At 38.9% G+C, this 13283-nt stretch overlaps 1 protein-coding gene across 3 annotated transcripts in view; it reads left to right on the forward strand.

The window, feature by feature from the left end:
• The window catches only part of LOC100488828 (chloride channel protein D-Like), a 71071-nt gene extending 65255 nt beyond the window's left edge, over positions 1-5816 (forward strand). For all 3 annotated transcript variants that reach the window (XM_002934109.5, XM_031903794.1, XM_031903793.1), the window contains one exon: positions 4729-5816. In XM_002934109.5, coding sequence (XP_002934155.3) covers positions 4729-4956 — 228 coding nt within the window. In that variant the 3' untranslated portion in view covers positions 4957-5816. The remainder of the gene's footprint in view (positions 1-4728) is intronic.
• Positions 5817-13283: the final 7467 nt, after the last annotated feature.

A 13283-nucleotide genomic window follows, 5' to 3' on the forward strand; every position in this document is an offset into this window, starting at 1 on the left:
AGCCATTCAGGCCCAGATAAAGCAAAACAGGCCCAAACCAAAACACTCCCACCACCATGTTTAACAGATGGGATAAGGCTCTTACGCTGGAATACAGTGTTGCTCTTTCTTCAAATGTAATGCTCCATCCATCAACAAAACATTCTTCCAGTATCCTTCTAGTTTGTCCACATGATCTTTAGCAAACTGTAGATGGTCAGCAATATTCTTGGGGGAGAGCAGTGGCTTGCTATCCTGCCATACACGCTATTGCTGTTCAGTTTTCTCCTGATGGTGGACTCATGAACATCAACATTTTTGACAACATGTGAGACAGGCCTCCAGTTGCTTAGAAGTTACCCTGGGTTCCTTTGTAACCTCTCAGATTACTAGATGCCTTGTAGTTGGAGTTATCTTTGATGGTCAACCAATTCTGGATAGAATAGAATTTCCTCCATTTCTACACAATCTGTATGACTGTTTGTTGGTGGAGTCCAACTCTTTAGAGATAATCTTGTAACCTTTTCCAGCTTTGTGGGCATCAACAACTGTTTTTCTGAGGTACTCAGACACCTCCTTTGTTAGATTCATGATACACATCCACAAATGTTTTGTATGTGGGATCAGGCTTTGCTGGATCACTGTTCTTTAAATAAAACAGGGTCTCTCACTTACACCTGAATGTCATCCCATTGACTGAAAACACCAGACTCCGATTTCACTTTCAAATTATATAATAATCCTAAGGATTCATTTACTTTTGCCACACAAAGATACAGTGGCTTGCAAAAGTATTTGGCCCCCTTGAACTTTTCCACATTTTGTCACATTACAGCCACAAACATGAATCAATTTTATTGGAATTCCACGTGAAAGACCAATACAAAGTGGTGTACATGTGAGAAATGGAACGAAAATCATACATGATTCCAAACATTTTTTACAAATAAATAACTGCAAAGTGGGGTCCTGCTGGAAGGTGAACTTCTGCCTCAGTCTCAAGTCTTTTGCAGACTCCAAGAGGGTTTCTTCCAAGATTGCCCTGTATTTGGCTCCATCCATCTTCCCAACTTTGACCAGCTTCCCTGTCCCTGCTGAAGAGAAGCACCCCCAGAGCATGATGCTGCCACCACCATATTTGACAGTGGGGATGGTGTGTTCAGAGTGATGTGCAGTGTTAGTTTTCCGCCACACATAGTGTTTTGCATTTTGGCCAAAAAGTTCCATTTTGGTCTCATCTGACCAGAGCACCTTCTTCCACATGTTTGCTGTGTCCCCCACATGGCTTGTGGCAAACTGCAAACGGGACTTCTTATGGTTTTCTGTTAACAATGGCTTTCTTTTTGCCACTCTTCCATAAAGGCCAACTTTGTGCAGTGCACGACTAATAGTTGTCCTATGGACAGATTCCCCCACCTGAGCTGTAGATCTCTGCAGCTCGTCCAGAGTCACCATGGGCCTCTTGGCTGCATTTCTGATCAGCGCTCTCCTTGTTCGGCCTGTGAGTTTAGGTGGACGGCCTTGTCTTGGTAGGTTTACAGTTGTGCCATACTCCTTCCATTTCTGAATGATCGCTTGAACAGTGCTCCGTGGGATGTTCAAGGCTTTGGAAATCTTTTTGTAGCCTAAGCCTGCTTTAAATTTCTCAATAACTTTATCCCTGACCTGTCTGGTGTGTTCTTTGGACTTCATGGTGTTGTTGCTCCCAATATTCTCTTAGCACTCATCAGGCAATGTCTATGGGCAACTGACTGCACTCAGACCAAAGGGGGCTGAATAATTACGCACGCCCCACTTTGCAGTTATTTATTTGTAAAAAATGTTTGGAATCATGTATGGTTTTTGTTCCACTTCTCACGTGTACACCACTTTGTATTGGTCTTTCACGTGGAATTCCAATAAAATTGATTCATGTTTGTGGCTGTAATGTGACAAAATGTGGAAAAGTTCAAGGGGGCCGAATACTTTTGCAAGCCACTGTACGTGTATTGGATCATTTTTTTCAATAAATGCATGACAAAATATAATATTTTTGTTTCATGTGTTTAACTAGGTTTTCTTTATCTACAGTACTTTAGCACTTGTTTGAAAATCAGATGATGTTTTAGGTCACATTCATATACAAATATGGCAAAGTTTAAAGGGTTCACAGACTTTCGAGAACCACTCTGTGTATCACCTGCATCATTGAAAATCTCCATAAGCATCTAAAGTTCATCTTATCAAGGAAGCAAAGTTGGTTTTGGATAACTGCACATAATGGAATCATATTTTGCCGTAGCATGTTCAATATTATTTAGCAGCAAGCCTGCTACTTGTAAATGACACACAGTACGGAAACAAAATTCTAATTTATTTAATTGTATAATACACATGACTTTACAAGCAGAAGTTTTTTCTTAAGAAATCGAAAGTTATATTTATTAAGTAAACATCTGTGTTATTATAATAGTCTGCATCATTTGGTATGTCTCCCATTGTTTATTTGCAATAAATAGTGTATTTGTAATCCCTAACTGGAGACATTTTATGTGTACATAATTTAACTGTAAATCAGTTCAAGCAGCTACAATAATATTAATGAAAACATAGTGTTTCTGTTTGGTACATGGAATACAATATCCTTATCCTACATTGCTATCCATCAGCTTTGTTGGCATTGTTGTTTGCCTCCATTTTGTTATAACCCAATATCTCCCTATTTTGCTTGTTGCAGACCTTGCTTCTTCTTTCTTGTTTCCTTGGGTGGACATTTAGGGGCTGATTTCTCAAAGTCCGAATTTCGGACTTTTAATAGTACGATTGGCAAAAATTTGTATTAAATGCGAAATTTGTATCATGGTCGTACGAAAATATCATGATACGATACAAAAGTTATATAATTTTCGTATTCGAACGATCATAAATGGCGCAAAAAACTTTCTGACTTTAAACCTTCAGCGCATGATTTTGGAAGCCTCCCATAGGACTCAATGGCACTCTGCTGCTCCAACCTGGCCAAAGGAAAGTCACGATACTGAACCTTTAATGAATAACTAAACTTTTGTACGATTTTGAAGCACTAATTGTTGCAAAGTACTAAAAAGTTGCAGAAATTAATGAAAAAAATCACAGAAAATATGCACAGTTCTAAAACTTAGAAAAAATTCAGATTTTTTCCATTCCTACTCATTTGGACTTTAATGAATGGGCCCCTAAGTGTAGAAACCCCTCTCTATCTCTAAAGCTTGTGCAGGTCTCCCATAGGGTTCCAATGAACAATGACTGGGATTTGCAATTAGCAGTTATCTCTCAGCAATGAACTCTTTATTCAGCAATTTATATGTAACAATACACTTGGGCCTTGTGTCCCAGTAAGCCCCACCATGTGAATAGCTTACACAAACATGCAAATGTGCACAAAAAGGAATGTCTCATTACCAACCAGCAGCTTAATAAAAAGGTGCCACCACCCCCACAAAAAATCTTTGCCAAGGGCCTGGCACACACTTCAACCACTCCAGACCTCCCCTTCTCCCCATCCACTTGCACGTGTATGCTGCAGCAGCGAGCGTGCAGATTTTCAGTTTGGCTATAGAGGAAGCTGGGCCCCTGTGTCCCTGGTCCCCCTTGACAATGGGGTCTGCTTCCCTTTACAGTTAGGCCAAAGTTGCCAGCACTCCCAGACCTGTGATATTATACAGCTGTGACGCTCCTTTAAATGCATCTATAAACATTAGTAGTAGACAAACATGAACAAAACAAAACCAGTGTATTGCATTGCAGTATGTGACAGTCATTGGAGACAGCAAAGGGGTCATTAACTGAGACCTTGATTTGGGGCCAGGCTTGCTCTGTAATTCACGCCTACTGGCACCCCGTAACTTGTGTGTCTGAATGACACAAAAGTTAGGGGATGGATAGGGGGTACCCTACATGCCTCCCCCTGCCTGCCCCTTATGACTAAAGGGCTGCCTAAAGCAGGCAAGAGCTGTATATATAGTAGGAATGCCACACTCTGAAATAGTGGATTGTGCCCGCCAAAAAAAAAATGAAATATCAAAATAAAGTAAAAATAAAATGAAACTGTAAACAACTTAGTTATTTATACATGTAGATTTATTTTTTCCTTTGTGCACTCATGAATGTACATGGGAAAGTGGCATACACATATTTTATCTGCCAATAAACTGTGAGTAACTGTTAAGCACAGACTTGCAAAACTCCCATTCTTTTACTGACTGCAAGACAAAGAAAATTCTTTGAACCAATTGCCAAATAAAGTCTAAAGAGAAATAAACCCTCCCAAATCACAAGCAGGCAATCAGACTTCACCCTGGATCAATCAGCTTTTTATTATCATCTGCACCATTCCCTTGACAATTCTTTGCAATGTCATTGAATCTATTTGTATAGATAATCTCTTTGCTTCAAAGGCATGTCTATTAGAGTCAATGGGAACTGATTTGTCAAGTCTCCTCATAACTCATGCTCTAACGTTGTCATTTTTCTATCACCATTCTATGAATTCTTTTGAAACCTCCCTTTGTTTACAGCCACGTAAAATGTTCCAAGTATTGTAAGTGGGGGTGTCATAGACAGAAGGAAGAGTTTTATAGAATAAAGAAATTTTCGAATCTTTGTAACATGGTTACTAATTCATTTGCCAAATTGCCAGTAATTGCCTTGATCTTATTTGAAACAATGCCCTTTAAACCTCATTAGAAACTATGCCCCATACATTACACTAACCATAATCTTTTGTTGCAGGAGCCATATATTAACAAGTCAGCAGTTTCCGTGCAAGCCCATTTCTCACTGCAGCGCACATATGTTGTGTTTCGAACACTAGGGCTTCGCCATCTAACTGTTGTTGATCTTCAGAACCGGGCAGTCGGCATCATTACCAGGAAGGATCTGATATCTTTACGCTTGGAAAAGAAGCTGATTCAAATGGACAGGGGAAAGCTTGATTCTGATGAAGAACTCTTAAACTAAATTCAAGAGCAATGCAGGAAATGGACTGGAGATCTATTGTATTTCTATTTCACCAGAAATACACTGTATTGCCAAAAGGATGCCGGCCCCCTATCTAATTATTGTAATAGGTTATTTAAGCCACAGCCATTAATGAGGACACAAGTACCCCTACATCATACAATTACATTCTTGACAGTTCCGTGCTTCCTACTTTGTGACTACAGTTTGGGAATGGCCCTATGGCAGCCAGTGCTGAGGTGCAGCAAGCAAGCAATGCATTTTCTTTCTGACAAAATATAAAGGTTTATTTTAATTGTCACAGGTGCAACAGCACTAAGAGGCACAAAATTGCACCCTTTAGGGCCCATGCAGTTAGGAACTAAGTCTGCACTCCTCCAAGTGGTGGATTAAGAATGTGGAGCAAGCTTCAGGGTGCAGCACTGTCAATTGCAGGGAAGCCCTGTGCCACAGGCAGCTGGTTAGTGCAGGGCTCTCCTGCAGCTTCTGATGCCCCATAACCTGTGTATCTAAATGATGTGCTAGCTACGGGTTGTGTTCCAAGGCCACCTCAGAAAGTAATGCTGCCATCTGGGCGAAGTTCAGGTTTTGCACTGTATTATGGATGCACAATGTGCTGGAAGTCCAGGCTCAACCCAGGGGGCAACGTGGGAAGTGCCAATTCTGGAGCACTTTGTACAATTTTGTTTTTCTTTGCTTTGCATATTGCCCTATATATAAGACAGGTCTTTGGTCAGAAATTATGAACCCTGTGTTTTAATAAAATCAATTACTGGTACATAATTTTTTGTGAGGTTTTTCATATGAAATATATATTTGACTTTATTAAAACTTAGGAGTTTGTCCCCATTTTTCAGCAATCCTGTGTGCCGACAATTTTTGCATAACTGGATACTAAAGGGAAGTGGAGGGAAGTTGTGCATCAGGATATCACTTTGAACCAGGAGCCACGGTGTGCTTGTGTATTTGTGTTTCAGAAAGACCACTTGGTTTTCTTGCTAGAAGGGATTATAGACAGCATCACACTGTTCTACTTCAGCATGGTAATGTATGTATGTATGGATCCTGTGATAACCAGGTACGTGGGTGTAGCAGAACTAGAAAACCCACATGAGGATCTTAGATAGCAGGGTTGAAATCAGCTTTATTCATGGCTGCTCTCTCCACACACTGTGTCCCCTCCCCTTCACTTCCACCTCCTGTGTCACAACCTCTCTCATTACTCCACCCAGTGCTAAGCTGCTAATGCATATTAAAAAGAACAGTTAACATTCATGCAGGAAAGGATGGAACAACATTACAGATCCCTTATCCGAAAACCCGTTATCCAGAAAGTTCCGAATTACGGAAAGGCCATCTGCCATAGACTTCATTACATGCAAATAATTCTAATTTTTAAAAATGATTTCCTTTTTCTCTCTAATTATAAAACAGCACATTGTACTTGATCCCAGCTAAAATATAATTAATCCTTATTGGAGGCAAAACAAGCCTATTAGGTTTATTCAATATTTAAATTACTTTTAGTAGACTTATGTTATGGAGATCCAAATTACAGAAAGATCCCTTATTTGGAAAACCCAAGGTCCCAAAGATTCTGGTCCCATACCTGTACTGTAGTATGAATAACAGTAAATAAAAAATACCCTTAATTTTTATCCAGACTGAGAAGGGCCAGTTTGGGATCAAGGGAAAAAACCTTGTGGGATTACTACATATGTATTAATTGATTCCCTATTAATTAATGTACATTAATTTTTAAAGTCACTGAGGAGATCCATGACCGAATAAAGGCTGCAGGCTGACTTTTAAAATCCTCATATTTTTTGGCAAGGAGTACATTATTTTAATAAATGTAATATCCTTACATTTAACAACAGAGATTATATACTTATTTTTTTGCAAATTAGGCCATGAAGGGGTTCAAGAGAAATTTTCAACTTCTGTGTACAAGTCCCGATTTTAAGGATTTGTATTCGGTTCAGCCAGGCACTTGGATTCTAAATCCTGCTGAAAAAGGCAGAATCCCGGCCTCCAGAATCCTGGATTAGGTGCGTACCTAGTTTCAGTGAATCATGGGACTCAAGTGAAATCACTAATAACCAATTATAGCCAATGACATCACAAAGCACCATTGATAATTATATATTTTACAGGTTATTTATAGTTCTTGGATATTATACACACACTGAACATTTCATATTAAAGTACTTCACTGCACATGGAAAGAAGAAGTATATGACTGATAATAATCATGTGCATTAGAACTGCCATTTCTTTCTGTGCTTCGAACACCATACTGGATTGTAAGTTTAATACATTAGGGCTTCAGGGTTTAATCATTAAAAAGGATGATCCAAATAAGTCCAGTAAAAGTGGTAAATTGAGTTCATATTTTTCCATGGTTTGCAGAAACTCTTAAAAATATTTGCTGGCTTTATAACTGTTGTACTGTCACTTGTTCCTTTTGCAGCTAAAGCAGATTTACATCCCAATCTATATTTTATGTGTGCCTTTCATTGTATCTTGAAATTGTCTTAGTTACGAGCTGAGGAATTCTGCAAGCTCCCGTCTTTGGAAAGTGCTATTGCTGCAGATCACAGAGAGCAAAAATAGAGTCATCTCTGTCTATGATAACTTTGTGTATAAAGGCTTTCCTACAGTGTTTGTAAAACTCAATTACTTGAAAAGCTGTCTGTTGCATATTCCATAACACATACTCTAGAAATACATGGTTATTTCACATCCTGATATGGAGTAATGTGGCTGATCAGTAGTATAGCTCACTGCTCAGATAGTCAACATGTTAGGTGCCGGGAGGTTTCCCTTAAGGTTGTTCATGCCATTTTCCCCATGTTTATGCTGTTAAATGCTGGTAAGGAGAACTAAAGCCTAACTAAAGAAGTACTGTAGGGCACAAATGTTGTATGTTATGTTTGGGTTTCTGTACCAGCCCAAGGCGACCACAGCCCTTTTGCAGGGAAGATCTGTGCCCCAAATATGCCCCCAGTAGTTCCCCATCTTCTTTTCTGCTGATTCACTGCACATGCTCTGTGCTGCTGTCACTAACCTGAGCTTTGGGACCGTCACACAATATACTGTATATATAGAATATAAATGTAACAGTATAAGGCTGATTAGTAATTCATTTAGATTCACATTATATGACAGATCTAAAAACCAGGGCAATGGCATCAGAATTGAATAATCAGCCCTGGAGCATCAGCTTATATGACAGGCGAATTTCATTTTCAGCTTGACAATTTGCAATGACCCCTAAGCTCAGCTTCTCAGTAGCTGCCCCAAAACCCACTCAGCATGTGAACTGGCCCGGTTAGTTCTAACAGAATCCAAGATTAGAAACTTCTGTGGCAACTGTAAAGATCTATATCATTACTACTATAGAGATCCTGAAACGTTAGCCATATTAAGGGTCTCCTTACTCAAAAGAAGAACATAAAGACTTTAGTCACCCAAACAAAATGACATTAATGTTGTTGTCCTGTCCACCAGTACTTTGCTAACAGCCTGCTTTTGCAGCTAAATGTATATGAATCTTTCTGCCAGGCTTATTACAGGTTACAGGGCCCATTGTACTACTGTATATTGGATGTGAATACTAAGTGCATGGGTATCTCCAGCTGCCTGTTTAGTGGCTATTAGAAAAAGAAAGCAACCAATAGAATGTGTTGCTTTACTATTCAATTCAGATCTTTCCTCCCCTAATATGTGATTGTGAGAACAAGTCAGTGCTACAGTCTAGCCAATGGGCTTATCAAGGGGAAACGCTTTCATCTTGGATCTTGGATAGGCATTAGCAGAAGAGGGGCATGCTTTATTTTTAAATATGAATGAAATGCAAGTTTCTTCTATGTTTTCAGAAAAGGTTGCCCGAAGATCACTCTTAATTATTAGAGATGGTTTATATTTGAATGGCAATGTGTTTTATATTTGTGTTATTTTTTCGCGGTTTAACTTGATCAGCGAATTCTACTTGCGTAGCAATTTTTCTGAAATTCTTTTAGTCATGGCACCATAAAATTATTGTATTAACATTCTGCATGTTTTTTTAATAAAATCAGGCCTTTACAGTGTAAGATATATTTAGATGCATAAATAGTAGTTTAGAGTGTATTGTATTTTGAAGTAACTTTGCATTTATAATTATAGGACTATAGGGCTCATTTACAATTGCTAGAGCCCTGTGCAAAGTGCAATTTCAGACACAAATTTCTTAAAAAAAAAAAAAAAAAAAAAATTACTGTGCCTATTGACGCAACTCCACATGTGAACCCTACAATTACTAGAATGTTCAATGTAGTAGTGGAAGTACACAGTCATGTTTAGAACAACTATTGGAGCAAGGAGTGTGTTGGGTGCAAACACCTTTAATGAATGGTGTCAGTAAGCCCAACATTTGCATCCTTTTTTAAGGTGGCCATGTGACTGCATGCATAAATGAGCCCCTAATGATTTCACTTCCAGTTATCATTCCTATGGAATTAAAATGAACTGTTTCATGTGTGCCTAGTAGTGATGGGCAAAATGTTTCGCCAGGCATGGGCGAATTTCCACGTTTCGCCATTGGTGGATTGTTTCGCAAAACGGATGAAAAAATTTGGCGCGGAAAAATGTGCCGCACGTCCAAAAATTGTCGCGGGGGTCAAAAAAGAATAGTCGCGGGTGTCAAAAGAATAGCCGCGCGACAGAATAATAGCCACGGGCGACGAAATAATAGCCGTGCGACAAAATAATAGCCGTGGGCGAAAAAAGAATAGCAGTGCGACAAAATAATAGCCGCAGGTGTAAAAGAATAGCTGTGCGACAAAATAATAGCCGCGGGTGACAAAATAATAGCCATGCGACGAAATAATAGCTGCGGGTGACAAAAGAATAGCCGTGCGACAAAATAATAGCCGCGGGCAACGAAATAATAGCCGTGCGACGAAATAATAGCCGCGGGCGACGAAAGAATAGCAGTGCAACGAAATAATAGCTGCGGGAGACTAAATAATAGATGCGCGACTAAATAATAGCCGCGGGCGACAAAAGAATAGCCGTGTGACAAAATAAAAGCTGCGGGCAACAAAATAATAGCCGTGGGTGACAATTTTTTTGCCGCACGGCATTTTCGCCGCTTCGCGGATCTTTTGAAAGATTCAGCAAAGCGAAACGGAACAGATTCGCTCATCACTAGTGCCTAGTAATGGTGCATTCAAATCATGGAGTTTGGAAGTGCAAAAGAAAAGTTGCTCTTCACATAGCGAATCCCAGTCTGCCTGGATTTTTCCAACAGAAGAAGGAGAATGGATCATGGCTGAGTATTATTCCTTTAATGACAGTTGTGCTCACTGAGGACAGGAGAATCAGTGAAAGTTGTCTGTGCTGTCTCTGGAGCTATAAGTAACAACCCCGCTGCCACTCTGCATTAATCCCTATCCTTTTCCATACTTTGTAACAGGCATGGGATCTCTTATGCATAGTTACATTGTTACATAGGGTTGAAAAAAGACCAGAGTCCATCAAGTTCAACCCTTCCAAGTAAACCCAGAAGCCATATATCCAGAAACACAAAATTATAGTTCCTTGTACTTCATGGTAACTAAGCTGCATGACTCCATATTAGCGGCAAAACAATACTATTGGGTTTATTTGATGTTTAAATGTTTTTTTTAAGCAGAACTAAGGTATGGTGATCCATATAACAGAAAACCTCTCATTCGGAAATCCCCAGGTCCTTGCATTTCGGATAACAATACTGTATTAGTGAATCTGTGCAGGTTGGTGAAAATCTATACCTTAACCAGTTTGCTTTTCTACTCAAAGAATAAAACTTGTACAATATGTTTGGAATATAGAATTTAATTACTGTATACACATCTAGTAAATAGATCACCACCAGACTATGGCTTTATAGCCTATTACAGATAAAAGTGCCCATACTTAATACAGCTGCTATATTGTTTGTCCGGTATATGTGAAATAATAATAACTGCCTTGATGGCACGTCTGGCATGCTCCACCTGCATACAGAACAAAACAGCTAATGATTATGTTTGGCTCTGTAGCTTCTTTGAAATTCATTTTTTAGCCTTTTGTCTGAAAGCTTCATTTCCATTCAATCTAGTTTATATTTTTCCCTCTGGCAGCGAGTAGTTGAAACTGATGGTTGAGAGGCATGTCATGCTATTATATTTTAGCTCCTCTAGTGCCTACTGTCTCTGTACAGATAATGATGTTTCATAAAACACAAGCACTGGGATTGCAGCACTCTTGCTTTAGAAGACAACATAATGCATATCCCTGTTCTGTGAATAATGTAATTTACTGTGTACAGTGTACTGAATGATTTCAAATTTGGTGGACATTTTTTGTTTAAGCTCAAATGTGCTGAACTGCAGTGGCGCTAGTATGAGACACACATTTATTTATTGTCCATGATATGTTTTCAGAAGGAGCTTTAGTTCAGAGACGGTGCCCAGCAGGCTTAGCATTTGCTTCCTAAAGCAGTGAAATAAAAGCAGTGCATGAAGGGGTTAAATAAGACTAGAGTGCAGGCTAATATGATGCCAATGATACTGTTGGTAAAATATAGTAGGGTGATTGTGATAACAATATTCTGTTTGTCAATAGGTATGGGATCTGTTATCCAGAAAGCTCTAAATAAGCAAATGATTCTAATTAAAATGTTCTCTATCATATTAAAACAGTAGCTTGTACTTCATGGTAATTAAGCTGCATAAATCCTTATTGGACGCAAAACAATCCTATTGGGTTTATTTCATTTTTAAATGATTTTTAGTAGCTTTAAAGTATGAAGATTCAAATTGCCAAAAGACCCCTTATCTAAAAAACCTAGGTCTCAAGCATTCTGCATAATAGGTCCCACACCTGGTACCTTAAAGGAATACTGTCACGGGAAAACATGTTTTTTTCAAAACATAATAGAGCTTCTCCAGCAGAAACCTGCATTAAAATCCTATGTTTTAATATTTAATTTTGAAATTTCACATGGGGCTAGCCATATCCTTCATTTCCCGGGATGCCACAGCCATGTGATTTGAGCTCAGATAAACTTTAGTCACACTTTACTGCTGAGCTGCAAGTTGGAGTGATATCACCTCCCTCCCTTTCCTTCCCAGCAGCCAATCAACAGAACAACGGGATGGAGCAAGATAGCAGCTCCCAGTAGGTATCAGAATAGCACTCCAATAGTAAGAAATCCAAGTCCAGCTTGGGACTCCTCCAGTTACATGGGAGTAGGAGAAACAATAGGTTACCTCAATTTGTGCTGCCCTTGACTACATCAGTGTAGTGCAGGGTTAAACCCATCTAAATGGGATTTTCTTGGAGTTTGTTTGAAATTCATTTCCAGAATTCTTTTGTTTATTTGTATATGTATAAGGCAGTGTCCTCAATCCTAATGATTTGTTTTTAAATGGTAGGGTGAATCATTTGCTATGTAAACAGTGTAAATAAGATATAAAAATCATGACAGTATCCCTTTAGTAACAAAGAATAAAAAAAGGAAGAATCTGATATCCTCTGTACTTAAGCTTTAAAACTATCTAATCCTGGATGCACTTAACCAACATACCACTTTCTATGCACTATGTATTCATTCCTGGGTAATTTGTGCAATGGGCCTTGCAAGGTAAAAATCGATTATATGTGATGTAGCATTGGCATTGCATTGGAACCAAAAAGACTGTATAAGATAATGTGGGTAGTGGCTACTGGTGATCTGTACAATATAACAAATTATAACATATAAGTTGAGCTGGGACTGTGCAGAGTAACCGTTTACAGTGATCTAGGAGGGAGAAATGAATAAATAAAACTGACAGAAGAGGCTGCTGCAAATATAACATAGGCAGGGGAGTGCAGAGGAATAAGAACACTGGAAATATATAATACAACATGGGTATGGGGGGTTATACACTTAAAACATGTAAAAACAACTAAGCCTATGCAACAAGCAATTCTTTGAAGGTGCATATATTGTAAAATCAAAAGTGGCTTTGTGGCCTTGGCATTGTTGTTTTGTGGTACTGGAAGTCCATGCTGCCAAAGCATTGCAATGATTATAGACTAAGGGATATTTTGGCCAAGAAGCCCCACAGAGAATGAAGCTCAGAAGTCCAGATGTACAGTATATAGGAATTTTGTTTGGCGAAAACATTGGCAGAATAAATGCCAAACTGGAGGACAGGCAGAGACTTAGGTTTGTGCAGTACACTAGATGTCACTATTGTTTAACACTGCTCTACATAAATATAGCTGAGAATAAAATAGATCTCTTGAAGCTCCTCTTTGGAAGGATCATT

The sequence above is a fragment of the Xenopus tropicalis genome, chromosome 6 (genome assembly GCF_000004195.4).
Source record: "Xenopus tropicalis strain Nigerian chromosome 6, UCB_Xtro_10.0, whole genome shotgun sequence".
Lineage (NCBI taxonomy): Eukaryota > Metazoa > Chordata > Amphibia > Anura > Pipidae > Xenopus > Xenopus tropicalis.